The 19,064-nt window shown below is 38.2% G+C and overlaps 1 protein-coding gene across 23 annotated transcripts in view; it reads left to right on the forward strand.

Moving 5' to 3' along the window:
* BPTF (bromodomain PHD finger transcription factor) overlaps positions 1–19,064 on the forward strand; it is a 145,002-nt gene that overhangs the window by 40,383 nt on the left and 85,555 nt on the right. For 20 of the 23 annotated variants that reach the window (XM_026512438.4, XM_026512437.4, XM_048225661.2 and 17 more), the window contains exons 3-5: positions 10,574–10,797; positions 15,171–15,377; positions 15,926–16,114. In XM_026512438.4, coding sequence (XP_026368223.2) covers positions 10,574–10,797; positions 15,171–15,377; positions 15,926–16,114 — 620 coding nt within the window. The remainder of the gene's footprint in view (positions 1–10,573; positions 10,798–15,170; positions 15,378–15,925; positions 16,115–19,064) is intronic. The other 3 variants (XM_026512443.4, XM_026512444.4, XM_026512448.4) reach the window with 1 other exon arrangement.

The raw sequence follows: 19,064 nt of genomic DNA on the forward strand, positions 1-19,064 counted from the left end.
TGGACTTGGTTTTGACATCTTGTAAAAATATGATCAGAGGTAGTGGGCTACGTTGTATTTTCAGCTTCTGAAGTCTTCAGAGCCTTCTTTCAGCTCTCAGAATTAGGTCAAATCAGAAAATCTGTGGTGGGATGAGATAAAACATCAGAGCAGGGCATGGAGAAGAGAGCAGGAACTTCATCAGTACCTGGGTGAGCCAGGCCAGGTAGAGATAAGAATCTTAGCTGGGCTCATCCTTTGATTATAAAAATGGTACAGAGTAAGCAGAGATCCTCCGAGTTTTGTGCAGTTGTCTTCTTGCAGTGTTGCTGTTGAGAAATCTGAATCCATTCATTGATTGTATGTGACTGGTTTGGACTTATCTGGAAACTTATGGAATCTTCTCTTATAGTGTTTTGCAGTTTTCGAGTGGTATGGCCTTGTGTGAGTGTTTTTTCATCCACTGGGTGTTTGGTGGGTACTTTCAATCTGGCAGTTAGTTGAGAACTTCTCTTGAGGACTTCCTCCTCCCCTTTTCCCTGTTGTATTTACCTTGTGCCATTATTTTATTGAACACTGGACTTCCTATTTTGGTGTTCTGATTTTCTTATCTTTTTTCTCCAGTTTTCCTCTTTGTCTTTGTTCTCCTTTAAGGTGTGAGTGAGTAAGCGCACGTGTGTGTATGTATGGGGTGTTGCTCAGTTTTTCTAGAAAATTTCCTTATCTTAGTCTTCCAGTCCTACTATTTAGTTTTTCTTTTCTGCTATCCTATTTTTATTTTCTAAGAGCTCTTTTGTTCTTAGAATCTTCCTCCTTTAAAAAAATAATAAAAATCCTGTTTTTGTTTCATGGATATAATTTTTTCTCTTTTCTGAGGATATTAGTGATACTTTTGTGTGTATGAGTGTGTGAGAGTGTGTGTGTGTGTGTGTGTGTGTGTGTGTGTGTGTGTTTCCCCTCTGTGCGTAGTCTCTGTTTCTTCTTAATTGCTTCTTCCTGGAATTTGTTTTGGTCTCTTCCATCCTCAGATTATTAGTTCATAATTTTCTGATCCTGATTAACACTGTGGGATTATACAGCTGATAGGAGGCTCTGAGCAAGTGGGTAGGCCTTTATCAGTTTTGAGCTTAACCACTGGGTGATTTTCTTTATTTATTTTATTGGGCATCGCTGATGTCACTCACTATTTTTAGTCCTTCTTGAGCTGATCAGATGGCCCAGAGAGGCCTTTTCTGGAGCATGAGAATCTGACTGGTATAGCCCCTCGGTGTTTGATTTTCTCTACAGCAGTACCTTTGTTCACACCTGAGCAGGGAACTGGTGTCCCCTAGTCCAGAGAATTTCAGTGTTACCTCTGTTAGAGACTAAGCCTTCAGTGGCTGAAGAGGACAGGTACAGGTGGTCTAGGGATCTGCTCGTTAAGCAGCTTTCAAGCAGTTCTCTGCTGTAGATACTCCTTTTTCCATTTTCACTGTCTTTTGGGAATTGTGATTATTGGTTCTCAGCGTCACCCTTTTGGTTTGGAATTGGGCTTTCTTGGCTCTGCTCACTGCAGTTATCACTCGTCTGTTTGCTTTCCTGCTTCCAAATTTTGTTTGTTGTCTCTGCTATTTTCTCTATCCTTGTGAGTTTAATGTTTTAAGAAATATTTCTTTGGCAGTTCTAAGACGGTTTCAGGAGGGAGCAAAATGAGATACTTGGATTTAGTCTGTTACCTTAATTCAGAAACTGATAAGAGAAAGAGTATATGAGTTTTAAAATGTATATTTTGCATCTTTTGATTTGGATCAGTTATTTTTTTAAAATCTGTGTAATTTTTTTCCTGCCCCCTACCTCCCAAATATCTGGTCATGGTGTTTATTGTGCTATCTTTTTGATCTCTTGCTCTGGAGGTTGTAGCATGGAAACTTTTTGTTGGCAAGGTTATTACAATTGGTGAGATCACTGTAACCATGTTTTGGTTTGAAGTTTGATGCTGTATTTCATTTTAAGTGAAAAGTCAGTGACACTGTCCTTCAGGGAGCCTGGTGCTTGTACTTTTCTATAGACATTCAGCAGTAACACGCCATGTTCATACTCAGTCTCAAATGCCCTCTTGAAAGGGCTCAGAGTCCTTGGGATTGCTGTGAACAAACTAGGAAGTAAGTGAAATTTAGTCTGTGCTATTTTCCCTTCCTATACTTCCCTTCCCTATCCTGCCCTTCCTCATCCTTTTGGATGTTCATTCTCCCTGCTTTTCTCTTCCTTCTCTGTCCTGCCCTTTTGGGCCAGAGAGATTTTTGCTAAAGGTGCTTTGACCAAAAATCGATAGGCCTTGACATTTATAAGATTTATTACAATATAATTGTAAGGTCTAAACCTAGGTTTTAGGGACCCGAAGGTGGAACCAGTAGGTGATAGACTAGTAATGAATAGCCAACAACTTTTATTGAGCACTTACTATGTGCCTCATAGTGTTCTAAGCATTTATGTTTTTTTCATGAATCCTTGCAACAACCCAATAATGTAGGTGTTATTTTTGTCTGCATTTTATAGATGAAGAGACTAAAGCTCAGACAGGTGAAATAACTTGCCCTAGGGCTTGCCCAAGACACTGTGGCTATTACTAAGTGGGACCTGGAATTTTTTCTCAGAACCTAATTTTAAGAATATTTTCAGTTAACTAATTTTATACTGTGGTCTAGTTTCCAAGGCATTATCTTGCGATGTCTGCAACTTATATTGTTTTAGTTGTTAAAAATCAGTGCTTATATACTCGGATTGGGGGTGGAGATAGTGTAATGACTTTTGCTATACCTGGACTGGGTATTTCTGAGATCTTTAAAAATTTGAGACAAAGGCATTTTTGAAAATGTAAGTGGCTTTCCAAAAAAGTTCTATTCTCTGATAAATCGATATTAGTATTAAAACAACACTCAGGTCGGAGAGAAGATTCTTTAAGTGTAGTTAAATGTGTATAAACCTTTGTAATTATGTGAGTCAGAGGACTTACGTTACCTTTGAAGCACCTGGGGATGGATTTTTGATACATCATTGATGAGATGAAATAATCTGCTTTTCTAAATTGAATAGTAAAATTCTTTAAGTTCTGTATTTGGCAGTGGAACTATTCATTTGATTTATTTTTTTTGAAAGAGTTACTCATTCCCTGAAATTGCCTTTCTTTCTTTCTTTTTTTTTATAAATATATGTATTTTTTATTAAGTAAACTCTACTCTAATGTGGGGCTTGAACTCATGACCCCAAGATCAAGAGTTGCATGCTCTACCTACTGAACCAGCCAGGTGCCCCTGAAATTGCCTTTTTTGTTACATAATAAAGTATACAAAATTTAGTGACAACTTCAGACAGATAAGGATGTCTTTTTTTCATGCTGCGATTTTTTACTATTATTTTTACAAAGCCAAATAAAAAACATTAAATATCATTGTTAGTGGTAATTAAGTGTTCCTTGTCAATAATTTCAGTAAATCAGAAGGATTTTACATCTTTTTAAAAGTTAGATTAGAACAATTTCAGTTTGATGCCCTCTTGTGGTAGATTATATGTGGACTGCTGGTGAAACTTTCGGTCATGTAATTGTTCAGTTGACAGTATGGAGGTTTGATATATGCTCTCCTTGGAAGCTTAAGATGATGAGTCAGCGGACCTGTTGCCCAAGGGGGGCATACCTAAAAAAAAGTGTGTTAGTGAACGTTTTTTTAAAAAAGATTTATTTATTTATTTATTTATTTATTTATTTATTTGAGAGAGTGTGTGCCCACATGTGGGGAGGGGTAGGGGGAGAGGGAGAGAGAAACTCGTGCAGACTCTGTGCTGAGCACAGGGCCCAACTCGGGGCTTGATCTCACAGCCCTAAGATCACAACTTGAGCTGAAACTGAGTTGGACGCTTAACTGACTGAGCCACCCGGCGCCCCCATCTTTTCATGACCTCTTAAATATTGAATCTCATTCTCTCCATTCTCACTGTTCTTGCCATAATACAAGCCAATATCATCTCAATTAGACTACTTCAGTTGCCTCCAAACTGCTTTATATGTAACTTCCCATTCCCCAGTTCTAGTCTCTGTTCTGTAGCTGGACAATATTTTATCTTTATTAATTTTTATTTTTATTTTTTTAAGAGTTTCTTTATTTGAGAGAGAGAGAGTGAGAGAGAGAGCATGAGTAGGGAGAGGGGCAGAGGAAGAGGGAGAAGCAGGCTCCCCATTGAGCATGGAGCCCAATGTGGGGCTCTGTCACAGGATCCCGGGATCGTGACCTGAACTGAAGGCAGACGCTTAACTGACTGAGCCAGCCAGGCGCCCCTGGATGATTTTTATTTTTATTTTTATTTTTATTTTTATTTTTTTTAAGATTTTATTTATTTATGTGACAGAGAGACAGCCAGAGAGAGAGGGAACACAGCAGGGGGAGTGGGAGAGGAAGAAGCAGGCTCACAGCGGAGGAGCCCGATGTGGGACTCGATCCCGGTACGCCGGGATCACGCCCTGAGCCGAAGGCAGACGCTTTAACGACTGCGCTACCCAGGCGCCCTCTGGATGATTTTTAAAGCAGCAGTTTTGATCAGGTCTCTTTTCCCTCTAGTTGAAAAACCTTACAGGTTTTCCTTAACAGAAAGTTCACAGTTCCCCAATTTTGTACATTTAATTCTCTTGCTTCCCCCCTCCCAAAGCAAAATAAATAAAAACCAAACTAAAACATCCCAAACCCTATTTGCCTAACTTATCCTTCAAGTTTTGGCCTCTGTATGTCATTTCCTAGGGCGTTCTCTGTCTGAACCTCTTTCCCCTCTTGCACCCTAGAAGACTTCTCCTTTAAAACAAAACAAAACAGAACAGAACAAAAACACCCTTCCCACTTGTAATTATTTGATTTTTTAAAAGATTTCATTTATTTATTTTTGGGAGAGACAACACACACACAAGTGGGGGGGAGGGGCAGAGGGAGAAGCGGACTCCCCGCTGAGCAGGGAGCATGATGTGGGGCTCCATCCCAGGACCCTGGGATCATGACCTGAGGCAAGGCAGACGCGTAGCCGACTGAGCCACCCAGGCGCCCTGTAATTATTTGTTTTAAGGTAGATACCACATACTTCATAAGATGAGGAAAATCATAGCAACTCTGCATATTGCATCCAGTAGGTGCCAGCAGTGTTTTAAGTGCTTTACATATTTGAACTTATTAATCTCCACAAAGACATTTTGATACAAGTACTGTAACCCCATTTTGCAGATGGAGAAGTTGAGGCATAGGTAGGTTAAATAATTTATTCAGTATCACACAATTAGTAGTAAGTAGCAGGGTCGGGATTAAGTCCCAGGTATTCTCACTCCAGAATGTGTGCTCCTAACCCACTCGGGCTGCCCGACCTAGCTGTTGCTTTAATTGCTGAGTCCATAGCTGCCTTGGTTTCTTGTAACCAAGTACCACGAACTAGGCGGTAGAAATTTATTCTCTCAGAGTTGTGGAGGTGAAGAGTCTAAACTCAGAGCATCAGTGGGGCCATGCTCCTTCTGGAGGTTCTAGGAAAGAATCCACTCTTGCCTTTTCTAGCTTCTCTGCCTACCTCTGTCTCTTTAAAGTGGTCTGAGCCTTTTCTGTTGAGCAGCACTTCGTTTCCCCGGCACCCAAATATAAGTTTCCTAGGGCTGCCGGAACAAACTACCTTAAACAGAGTCCCTTAAAACAACAGACATGTGTTCTCTCACAGTTTTGAAAGCCAGAAGTCTGAAATCTCAGTGTCAGCAGGATTGGTTCTTTCTGGAGACTCTCAGGTAGCCTGTTGCAAGCTCTGGTGGTCTCTGGCTATCCTTGACGTTTCTTGGCTTATAGACAGATGCATCACGTGACTCTCTGCTGCACCTTCACATCACCTTTCCTGCGTGTTGCTCTGTGTCCTCTCTTCCACTTACAAGGATACCAGATTCCTTCCTTCCTTCCTTCCTTCCTTCCTTCCTTCCTTCCTTCCTTCCTTCCTTCCTTCTTCCTTCCTTCCTTCTTTCCTGATTTTCTTTTTTAAACAATATTTATTTGAGAGAGGGAGTGAGAGAGGACAGTGGCAGAGGGAGAGGGGGAGAGAATCCCAAGCCGACTCTTTGCTGAGCACAGAGCCTGACACGGGCCTCTGTTTCATGACCCTGAGATCATGACCTGAGCCAAAATCAAGAGTTGAATGCTTAACTGAATCAGCACCCAGATGCCCCTCTTTTTTTTTTTTTTTTTTTTAAGATTTATTTATTTTAGAGGGTATATGCCCGAGTAGGGGGAAGGGCAGAGGAGAAGGAGAGAGAATCTCACGCAGACTTGGTGGGGCTTGATCTCACAACCCTGAGATCTTGACCCAAGCCGAAATCAAGTCCGACGATGAAACAACTGAGCCACCTAGGCGCCCCAAAGATACCAGATTTCATCTCAAGATCTTTAGCTAATTCCATCTGCAAAGACCCTATTTGCAAATAAGGTCACATTCTAAGGTTCGGGTGGACATGAATTTTGGAGGGATACTATTCAATCCACTACTGGTGTTCCTTAGTTTGAAGTTTCTGTGGGTTTGTTTAGAAATGAAACTTGAAACTTATTGTTAGTCATTAACCTCCTACTTATCTTGCCTGAGTAAAAGCCAAACAAACTTTAAAATGGAGACCTATAATACTTATGCTTGCTCTTAATTATATTTTTGGCAAATGTTTTCATTCCAGCCTGCCTTCCCCTGCCACCTGTGAGCTCCTTTGAGCTGATTAGTGTCTTTAGGAAAGCCAGGCCAGTTTGGGTGTGTAGAAGGAACATTGTAGACACTGTAGGAACAGAGCTTCTGTGGAAACCACATGCTAACCCCAAACCAAATATATATACAAATCAATGTATATTTGTATAGGAAAGCTCGTCACATTTATGATTAGAACAAATAATTTTGATTATATAAACTATGTAAATGTGCCCAAGTCCACAAGGATTAGGACAGCTTTTCATGGGGTACCTGACTGGCTCAGTCAGTAGAACATGTGACTCTTGATCTCAGGGTCATGAGTTTGAGCACCACGTTGGGCATAGAATTACTTTAAAAACAACAACAACAAAACAGCTTTTCTTTGAAAACATTAGCAGTTGTTCACTCTGTTTTGTTACTTTATGCTTTTAATGAATTTATCCTTCTACAGCTTCAAGAAGAAAAAAATTGTCAGTGTTGTATGACCATTGATGAGCAGAATAAGAAATAATTTTCAGGTGCCACATTTGTAGAGGGACATTGAGGGGAAGAATATCAGGGTTGTGAAGACTGGAAAATGTGCTGTAAGAAATGATTAAAGTATTTGAGCATGTTTGGCCTGAAAAGAAAAAACAAGAGTAAAATTGTAGATGTTGTGAATGATTCGAAGGACTGTGTGGAGGAGGTGTTAAGTTTATTTCACATGACTCCCAACAGGCAGAACCAGGACTAATTGGTGGAAACACTAAGTTTGTGTCATCTCATTAAAAGGAAGAACTTTCTGGGGTGCCTATGTTGCTCAGTTGGTTAAGGGTCTGACTCTTGATCTCACCTTGGGTCTTGATCTCAGGATTGGGAGTTCAAGCTCTATGACCTTTAAAAAAAAAAAAAAAAAGGGAAGAACTTTCTGCTATATGAAGTAGCAAGTTCTCTTTTAAGATGAAAATTAAGATTAAAATTGAAATTAAGGGGTGCCTGGGTGGCTCAGTCAGTTGGGCATCTGCCTTTGACTTAGGTCATGGTCCCCAGGGTCCTGGGATCAAGCCCTGCATGGGGCTCCTTGCTCAGCAGGGAGTCTGCTTTTCCCTTTGCCTCTCCCCTCTGGCTTGTGTTCTTTCAGCTCTCTCTCAAGTAAATAAATAAAATCTTAAAAAAAAAAAATGAAATTAAGTATTCTCTGTTTAGTTAGAAATTATGCAAGTGACAGTATGGATTAAGTCAGCTATTAGGAACCCTTTCAGTAGTATCTGAGTTACTTGAAAAAATGGACAGAAGTCCATTTAATTAAGTTTGTTCCCATACCACCTCATTTTTGTGTTGAAATCTTACACATGTAAATTATGTTTTCTACACCAAAAATGTTTTTATGTAGAATGCTTTTCTTGTTTCATTGAAATTTGTAGATATTTCTGAGTAAAGAGGAAAAAGCAAATAGTACAAGAAAGAATTCAGCATCTTTATAACAAGTGAATCCTTAAGATTGATTTTTTTAAAGAATAAAGAACCTGCCTGTCCTGTAATTCTTAACACTCAGTCAAAGCTCACTAAGTACTTTCTGATTTGATAGCCTCGCTTCATTAGATTTTTGATATGGTATTGCCTTTTAAAAGTATTTTATTAGTCTTTTTTATTAGAGGACTCTGACAGCTTTAACATTGTAAATTGGAGTAAGACTATTGTCATCACTCAGTCATAAGAAGTCAGAAATTGAGAGCAGATTTTTAAAAAAATGATTTTCAGCAATTTTTGTAAAAAGCTTCTAACAGAGCAATATACTAATTTCATATGTCAGCAGATGCTGATTTGAAAGCGGAAAATGAGGGGTGTCTGGCTGGGAAGTGCGTGCAACTCTTGATCTGGGGGTCATGAGTTTGAGCCCCACCTTGCGGGTAGAGATTACTTAAATGATAAAACTTTAAATAAAGAGCAAAGTGAGATAACATTCATTAGTTCTTTTTTTTTTCATTTTTGATAATTTTTATATCCATTTATTTATCCACAACTTAATATGTCCCTCCTTTCTTCAGAATTACTGAATGACTCATTTCTGGAATTTTGCTCAATTTTTATTTATTTACTACCATAATAGTAACAATAGTATTTTTATTGACTACTAATAGTGTGTTTAGGTGCTACAGTCTATGCCTTATTTTATTTTATTTTATTTTATTTTATTTACAATCTGTGCCTTATGATAATACTTTTAATTCTTACAGTGGCCCTGAAAGAGTTACCATTATCCCCATTTTATCAGCAAGGTAAATAAAATGGGTCAGAGACTCAGAGAGGTGTCTTGTCCATGTTTGTCTGTCTCATAAATGCCTGAGCCCATTTTAAAGCCAGATCTTTCTTAAAGCCCAGTTCTTTCAGTTCTGTGAGTTTGCTGTTGAATAGACAGGAAAGTTAGACTCTCTTATCAGGTTGCACACACAAGCTCCTGAATTCCTTTTGAATGAGAGAAGAAATATCATCACACGTATTCTGAATGTCCGGTCCTAGGCATGAATTTTCCTTGTGTTTTCAGTTGAAGTCTACACCTCCATTACAAGTGAATAGGACCTTTGGAGAGATGCCAGCAGGACAAGAAGCTGCTCCTCTTCTCTTCAGTTTGAACTTTGTCCATAAGAAAGGGAGGGGAGACGTTAGCACTCATTGAGATGCCTCCTTCAAGGACCAGAATTTAGCAGAGCATTTATATCATGTTGCTGGAAATGTTCTAAACTGAATTGTAGTGTCAGTCTTCTCTGTACCTGCCAGGTACTGACCATAATTTAAATATTTCTGGTTAAAATTCCATTCACGCGGTTGCAGTGGTGATCTCAAAGTCAACTGAAGTATAACCAAGACTGTCCTCCACCAAGTACTTACACAGCTGAAGTTTGAGGTCCTCTTTCTGTCTGTCATGTTTTTAGATAACTTTTTTTTAAGGCTTATTTATTTATTTTATTTTATTTTATTTTTTTAAAGATTTTATTTATTTATTCATTCGACAGAGATAGAGACAGCCAGCGAGAGAGGGAACACAAGCAGGGGGAGTGGGAGAGGAAGAAGCAGGCTCATAGTGGAGGAGCCTGATGTGGGGCTCGATCCCATAACGCCGGGATCACGCCCTGAGCCGAAGGCAGACGCTTAACCGCTGTGCCACCCAGACGCCCCTTATTTATTTATTTTAGAGAGAGGGAGAGAGTGCACATGATTGGGGGGGGGGAGTAGCAGAGGGAAAGGGGAGAGAGAATCCTCAATCAGACTCCCTAGTGAGCAAGGAGCCTCAGACCTCAGTCCCGGGACCCTGAGATGATGACCTGAGTCGAAATCAAGAGTTGTCTGCTCAACCGATTGAGCCACCCAGGCGCTGCTAGATATCTTTCTTTGCTGATATACTCATTCCTCTCTACCCACTATTTTTGTTTTTTAAAGATTTAATTTTCTTTTTCTTTTTATTTTGAGAGAGTGAGTGAGTGGGGAGGGGCAGAGAGAGGGAAGGAAAGAGGATCCCAAGCAGGCTCCACACTGAGCACAGAGCCCAATGTGGGGCTCGATCTCACAATCCTGAGATCATGACCTGAGCTGAAATCAAGAGTTGGATGCTCAACCAGCTGAGTCACCCAGGCGCCCCATCCTCTTTCCCCACTATTACTCACAAGATTATTTTATCATAAGCTGCTGTGGGCTAGGAAATCAAAATCATTAGAGATTGCTCAATTAAAATAAAAGTAACTTGAGTTTGAATGAGACTTGAGGGGATTTCTTGTGAGCAAATATGCTGAGCTTTAGTGGGTAGACTTTGTGTTACATAGTTTAACTTTCCCTGGATAGATGGCAGTTGTCAAATCAGTGCTGTTATGTCTAACGTAGGAAGTGTTTTTATACTTCTTTTAAACAGAGAAGAAGATACAGAAAATGAAAATGAGAAGAAAATTTGGTACTACAGCACAAAGGTCCAACTTGCAGAATTAATTGACTGTCTAGATAAAGATTACTGGGAAGCAGAACTCTGCAAAATTCTGGAAGAAATGCGTGAAGAAATCCACCGGCACATGGACATAACTGAAGACCTGACCAATAAGGCTCGGGGCAGTAACAAATCCTTTCTGGCGGCAGCTAATGGTGAGAGAGAAATTTTCTCAATTTACTTGTTATTAAATTTGAAATAAAGCTCTTGCTATGAAATCACTGCAGAATTTGAAAATACTAAAATTTCAAGTTATCTGTGTTTTAATTCTCTGTAGTTTTTTTCCTTTTTAAAGATCTTATATATTTATTTTAGAGAGAGAACAAGAGAGAGCATGAGCAGGGGGAGAAACAGAGGGAGAGGGAGAAGTAGACCCCCCGCTGAGCAGGGAGCCCAATGTGGGGCTCCATCCCAGGACCCTGGGATCATGACCCGAGCCAAAGGCAGATGCTTAACTGACTGAGCCACCCAGGCACCTCACTTCTCTGTATTTTCCTTTTCCTAAGGAATCTTGTTCATCCCAGCATAAATTAGGGCATTCTGTGCATTTTAGCCTATTGTATCTTGCCTGGTCATTACTAATATTCCCCCCAATTGTTTTTTTCTTTAATTCAGGTTATCTTATTATTGCGAGTCCTACTTTTATTTATTTATTTATTCTAAGATTTTATTTGCGAGAGAGAGAGAGAGAGAGAGCATGAGTGGGATGAGGAGCAGAGAGGGAGAGGCAGACTCCCCGCTGACCAGGGAGCCTGATGAAGGACTCAGTCCTGGGACTCTGGGATCATGACCTGAGCTGAAGGCAGATGCTCAACTGACTGAGCCACCCAGGCGCCCCGTGAATCCTGCTTTTAATTATGAGAAATATTATTCTTTTAAAAGATACTCTTTGCTTTATCTTTGTTTCTTTCTTTTTTTTTTTTTTTTTGAATAAAACTTTTAATTTTAGAATAGTTTCATAGTTATGGAAACGTTGCTGAGGTAGTTCAGAGGGTTCTGGATACCCAGCACCAGGTTTCCCCGATTGTTAGCCTCTTACATTAGTGTGGCACATTTGTCATGGGTATTGAACCTGTATCGATACATTATAATACCTTAAGTCTACACTTTATTCAGATTTCCTTCTTTTTACTGATAACCTTTTTCCGTCTCATAATCCCATCCAGGTTACATTATTTTTACTTGTCATGTCTGTTTAGGTTCCTCTGGACTGTCACAATTTCTCAGACTTTTCACATTTTTGAAGACTTTAATGGTTTTGATGAGTACCGGTCAGGTATTTGGTAGAAAGCCCTCAATATGGATTTGTCTCATGTTCTCAGAACTGAGATATGGATATTGGAGGGAGACCACACAGGTGAAGTGCCATTCTCCTCATCCTGTCAGGAGTACATGCTGTCAACATGACTTATCACTGATGGTGTTCATCTCGTTCAGGTGGCATCTGTCGAGTTTCTCCGCTGTAAAATTACTGCTCCCACCTGTGCTGTGCTTTTGGGAAGAAAGTCAGTTGTGCACCGCCTGTACTCTGGTGGTGAGGATTTAGGCTCCACCCTAGAGGTAGCAGCTATCTACGTAAATTATTTGGGATTTTCGGCAGAGGACATTTGTCTGTTCTCCTAGTTTATGTATTTATATCAGCGTGGACCCATGGGTATTTATACTTTGGATTATATTTCAGTACTACCTGATTTACTTTGTTGCTCAACTTTTTGCTTTATAAAAAAAGATAATAAATATGTGTGTTTTTTAAAAAAAAGTTTAAATAGCACAAAAGGGTATAGAGTAAAAAGTGAATCTCCTTCATAATCTCTAGTTTCACCTTTTTTTTTCCAGAGACAGCTATTATTGCCATTTTTAAAATCCTATCGGATAATCTCTGCATGTTTGATAAGTATCACATGTGTTTTCTGATGGTGTCTTTTAATCTAAACTTAGGTAAAATGATTAGGTAAGACTCTGGAAGTGCACTTTAACTGCCTGGTTCTGCTTTTCTGTATACATTATCTGCTGTACATATAATCCTTTTAATATTCTTGATTCTCCATTTACTGAAAAAATTTCCCTCTTCTCCATTTGTTTAAAATAGAATGTCTATACTTAATAAATAAATATATTTAGTTAAGGTATATCCAAAGCTGTTCTCACATATTCTACATCAGTATTCACTTGAATTCATGTGTATTTTTTTTGAGGGTGATAGTCATAGTGTCATATATAAATACCATTGCATACACGTGTACTTCATCTTCAGGTTAGCAGACTAAATACCAAGGATTGTGTTTATTCATATCTGGTTTTTGGATGTATTTTTCTATTAGATCTGTTTAGAAAAATACGCGACTTTTTCATAAGATAGTTTTAGTTAGAATTTTGGGGGGCATTTGTATCCCCTTCTTACTTCTTTCCACAGTATGGATCAGATAATAGGAAGTTTTATTAATTTTAGTCAGTTTACTTCCCTCTTAGTTTTCTTTCGTGAATCATGGCATTAAAATGGATAAATCAATTTTTATTTTTTAATATTTTTAAAGATTTTATTTATATGTTTGTCAGAGAGAGAGAGGGAGGGAGAGAGAGAGTACAAGCGGTGGGGAGCAGCAGGCAGAGGGAGAAGCAGGCTCCCCACTGAGCAAGGAGCTTGATGTGGGACTCGATCCCAGGACCCTGGGATCGTGACCTGAGCCAAAGGCAAGATGCTTAACCAACTGAGCCACCCAGGTGTCCCAACAAATCCATTTTTACTTTCTTGCATTCTCAGCTTTTAGTACAATAATAATGAACTATATCCAGTCCCTTAAAAAGCAATATTAAATGCGTTTTTATCAAGTATGTTGAATTAGAAATATTTTCTAGAGTGATCCTGCCTATGTATAAAATTGCAAAGATAGTATCATCTTTTTTTTTTTTTTAAGATTCATTTATGAGAGAGAGACCAGGAGGCACACACGAGCAGGGGGAGGGGCAGAGGGAGAGGGACAAGCAGACTTCCCCTGAGCACAGAGCCTGACGCGGGACTACATTCCCAGGACCCTGAGATCATGACCTGAGCCGAAGTCAGATGCTCAACCAATTGAGCCACCTAGGCACGCCAGTATCATCTTAATTAAAGAACAAAACTAAAATAGGAATTGGTAATCAAAATGTTCAGTGGTCTGATTTAGGGGAATGTGAAAAACTAAGATTAGAATTGACTGAATAAATAGTTATATTATAGATAATGAGAACAAGGTTTCTCTTGTTAGAAGTTACAAAGAAGCAACAGGACAATGCTTGAATGAACCACACAAACCACATAGGGAAAAAATATAGATGTATATATACATGGGTTAGTATGCATATACACAACATTTCCTAGCTGTTAGCTGAGAGAGTATAGAAACAGTGATACCGTAATAATAACAGGTACACCTAGAGCCCAGATCATGTCTTCTAAGTATCATTCTCCAATAGAAAAAGAACCAAGGGGTGCCCTGGGTGGCTTAGTCGTTAAGTGTCTGCCTTCAGCTCAGGGCGTGATCCCAGGGTCCTGGGATCGAGCCCCGCATTGGGCTCCCTGCTCTGCTAGGAGCCTGCTTCTTCCAACCCCACTCTCCCTGCTTGTGTTCCCTCTTTCTCGCTGGCTGTCTCTCTCTCTCTCTGTCAAATAAATAAATAAAATATTTTTTAAAAAGTAAAAAGAAAAAGGACCAAGAGTCCTTACAGAGATCATGGGTTCTAGGGTTGGGGCAGGGAAAATACCAGTTGAGCCTGGAGCGTCTTGTAGTACTAGAAAGTAAGGAAATGCTTAATGAACAAATGAGTGACTGAAGTGTGTTCAAAGAATACAGGCTTCACTTCTAGCTCCCAGTGGCCAAAGCTGGAACAAATTTGAGCTACAAAATAAAAAATTGGATCATAATTCAAAGAATATCATTAATATCTAAGAGTCTGTGCTGATATACTTGTGGTCTACATCATGCTATAGTATCATTCTCCCCAAATTAAAAGAGGATTAGAGCCCTTAGGGATTTATTGACTTTCAAAACAGTTATGGGACTTCAGAGAGAAGTGTTTTTTCCAAATGGGACTTTGTTTTCTCATTTTGCAGTGGAAGCCTGAAGGTTAAATAGCTTGCCTACGGTAAGCCTAAACAGCTAATTCAAGTCAGATGTGCACTGGGTCATAGGTACCTGGGGTTTGACCACTGTACCACACTGCCTGGACTGTGGGTCTGTGCAGCTTACAGTTTTCCTCATATGGTAGAAGAGATGACAGTAATCTCTGTCAATTTCAAAAGTTAGACTGATTTTCTTTTTTTAAAAAAAAGAGTAGTCATAATTACCATGTATTTTCTGGAAGTGAAGATAACCAAATTGGTTGAGTTCTGTAAGCATCGACATTGTATTGGTAATCTTAATCCTTATTTCATAGTTCTAATGTTTTAACATATTTAACTTTAATAACTTGTATTGAAACTCATAAGTGGCATTTATAGTACTTTTATATTTGGCATATAGGGAAACAAAATTTTTTGTTTTTATTATAGAAGAAATTTTGGAATCCATAAGAGCCAAAAAAGGAGACATTGATATTGTTAAAAGCCCAGAAGAAATAGAAAAGGACAAGAATGAGACTGAGAATAATAACTCCAAAGATGTTGAGAAAAGCAGAGAGGAGTTTGAAGACCAGTCCCTTGAAAAAGACAATGACGACAAAACACCGGATGATGATCCTGAGCAAGGAAAATCTGAGGGTAAAAAAATTACTTTGCTAGAAAGTCATATTTAATCAGTGTTATTGATGAAAACTTCACTTTTACTTTCAAAATGAAAATGAATCTGTTATTACTAATACCTATTTAATTTTACATTTCTAAAGAAATTAGGATATCTTTTCCCCTTGTAACATGTATAATCATTGTAATGAGTTTTATGTATTGGTGGTTTGGCTATAATATACCCGTATCTCTATTTATACTTCCTGATAAAATGCCATTTTCCTATGAGATTTGTTGGTGAAGAATCCCTATTTTTATACCAGAATATACACTTTGTATGTGATAAGATATGTTCATTTTTATATTAATTACTTAAACATTCTTAATGTTCTAAATATTCATAAATATTCTTTGGATTACTTACTGCAAAAATATCCCGGAATCTAATTGCTTCAAAATGGCCATCAGATAAAGGCAGATTTTCTTGGTGATCATTCATTTTTGGTAGTTGATTGAATGTGGCCATTTGTCCTAAAGCAATTTTAAAGGATATCTTTAAAGTTTTGTTGTGCATTTTACTGTAGAGCCAACAGAAGTTGGGGATAAAGGTAACTCTGTGTCAGCAAATCTTGGCGACAACACAACAAATGCTTCTTCCGAAGAGACTAGTCCCTCTGAAGGGAGGAGTCCCGTGGGGTGTCTCTCAGAAACCCACGATAGCAGCAACATGGCAGAGAAGAAGGTGGCATCTGAGCTCCCCCAGGATGTGCCAGGTACAGAGGGCAGTGTACCAATGCCTCTGTAATGGGGGGAATCCTTCCCTTTTGTAGTAAAAGCTGAATGTCACCTGGAATTTTAAAGTATGTGTTCATTCATGCTGCTTGCTTACATAAGTGCCATCCCTGATTGCTAAATTGTCACCTAACATTTGGAGTTTGACCCATGTTCTTGCAGTTAGTGCTTGAAACTCATCATAATCTTCATGCTTTTTAAAGTTCATTTAGCTGGTTTTGACTAATAGACTTATTTGTATATTTTATCATCAGATCATAGTGGCAGATATTTTGGTTTTAAGTACTTACATACTAATGGCTGAGTGTTGAATGATTTGACCATTCCAATTCTGTATGTACTAACAAATTAATTTATGTTTGCATGTGCTCATGTAGTTTTTTTAAACATTTCAACATAATGTTATGATAGAAAACCATTGTCACAAAACATTTTTTGCAAGATATACTTTGACATAAAAATGTAAGTTAACTAATAATCCATATTTCAACCTTTTTAAAATTAAAATTATACTTGAAGTAAGTTATATCACACAAAGAATGTCATTATGCCTTTCCTTTTGCCTTTTTTTTAATGGAAAAGAATCTTTATTATAGGAGCTATATGTATTTTTTAAAAGCAAACTAGAAAATTTAGATGAGCAAAACAAAATAAACACTGGTAATCCCATCACAAATCAAGAATTGTAGCTAATATCTTTCTGGAAGTCCTTAATGATTTTTTTTCTGTATATTATAAGAATATCACGTATTTTCCAACTTGTGGTACTGTCCTTGCTTCTGGGGATTATGATTTTGATGTGTTGGGAGGAAAGACCGGATTAGTTAGTAGTTGGAAGACTTGATTCTAGATCTGCTTCTGCCATTAAGTACTGTCATATTTAATCTCACAAAGCCTCAGTGTTCCTGTTTTGTAACTTGAAGGATTTTGATGATCAGCAGTTCTTGTGTGACTGCTTTCAACTGAGTGCTTATAAACAGTGAGCTATTGTTGAAAACACCAGTGTAACGTTAGATTACATGCAGAGATCTATGTGTAGGGTCCAAAAGAATCACAATAATAAGTTCACCGTATTTTATACTAATAAGAGATTGGTCATTAAGATGAAGAAAAGTCTGGAAACTGTGCTAACTGGTGAAATAAATAAAGAGAACAAATTTTTGAACCTAGAATAGACTTGGTATCAAGAGGAAGCTAGATTGGCAATAATGTAATTGTCCGCTGAGAGGTTGGCTGGGGGGATTAGACTTCTCTTTGAAATGTAGGATATTAAGTCAAATAAGTAGAAATAGTAGGAATATTATAAGTGAATATTAACAACTTCCTTCAAATTACAGCTGTTTAGAAAACAGAAGTAATAACTTCCCTTTACCTGATGAATTTAGTAAATACGTATTAGAGATAATTTCATTTCATGAAGGAATAAGTAGTAATGTTGGTATCTATCTGACCTATCAGAGATGGTTTCAGCAAGAGTCCTTTATTGAATGGACTGGAGAATCAGAGATCTATAATTCTATGGTTAGATCTCTAGATCCTGTCCAATTAATTGCATTGCATTATTGTGACTTTAATATCTTCATGAATCAGACTTTGGAAGTAGAGTACTAAGCCCCCAAAAATGATGAACAGAATTCTATTTTTATTGGAATTATGATTACATCCTTAGTAAATACTTCTTAAAATATTCTTTGTGCTTTTAGATTGATTGATATTTAATGTAAACCTCAGTCTTACTAGTGGGTTTATATACTGGTTAGTTGTTTGGTTCTTAAACCAAACACAGTAGAGTAACAACTATGCACAGATTTTAGCAGACATTTGCTTTTAAGTTATTTATTACCAGTTTACTAATGTCTCTGAGATATTTGTTCTTTTGTTACTCGAGTGGTTTAAGGGAGAAACTCGTATCTTGGTATCTGACATATACTTTTAAAGGATCCCAAATGAAATAATATGTATACAAGACTTAGGGGAGTACCTGACATGTTGATTGCTCAGTAAATGTTGACTATTGTTGTTATTGCTGTATACAGTCAAGTCTTTGAAAGAGTGAGAAAGCCTAGCAAGTAAAAAATAATAAAGTGGGTGAGTTGAATTAAACATTTACTGGTTCTGTAGTAGTTGACATAATTCTTGTAAGTGAGATCCTTCGTATTTAAACTTCGCAATCAACTGGTTTTTTCATGTGTAGGTCGCGAAAAATTGATTTAGATGAGAACCTGAACAAGAAGTGTTAAGAAAGCTAGAGTGAGAGCTAATAGCAGTTGTCAATAGCTGTAATTGGAGTCGATCGGGTTCATTAGCAGGATCAGAGTGCCAGATAGCTGAAGATGCTATAACTTCAAAACCTGACCATTTAGTAAATCATAGCTCTCTTCTTGCCTAGACTAAAAAACGAAACTAAGAAACCTGATAGTGTCATACTTGTTTCCAAAACAATACGAAAAGCATTTTTAAAGACATATATGAAACACACCACACCAGTTTTTAAAGAGGAGTTTGGTACATTTAAAGTAGATAAACATTTTAATAGATCCCTGACTGTAAAACTTACGACACTAGTGGGAATGTATCAGTGACCAAAGTAGACAAAGTCAAGGCCCTTGAGGACTTTACTTTCTGGTGGGCAGTAGACAGGCCTAATGGTAGAGTCCTGCCCCTCAGAGAAGACTGTAATGTGTCTCTCTACTTCTTTCTGTTTCTGTCTCTTTCTCTATGCACTCATTTATCCAATAGATATTTATTAAGTATTTATTATGGTGCCTGGCAGTGTGCTGGGTACTTTGTGGTATCCCTGGACCATTCTTTGTTACCACTCTTGACCACTCTGTGGTCCATAGATGAGATGTGGTATTAGAAGAACTGGAGCGGTAGGTAGATGAGAAACAATATCTGTGATAGAAGGCATCTCACTGGCTTTCTTTTCTT

Source organism: Ursus arctos, unplaced genomic scaffold (genome assembly GCF_023065955.2).
Source record: "Ursus arctos isolate Adak ecotype North America unplaced genomic scaffold, UrsArc2.0 scaffold_24, whole genome shotgun sequence".
NCBI classification, from domain to species: Eukaryota; Metazoa; Chordata; class Mammalia; order Carnivora; family Ursidae; genus Ursus; species Ursus arctos.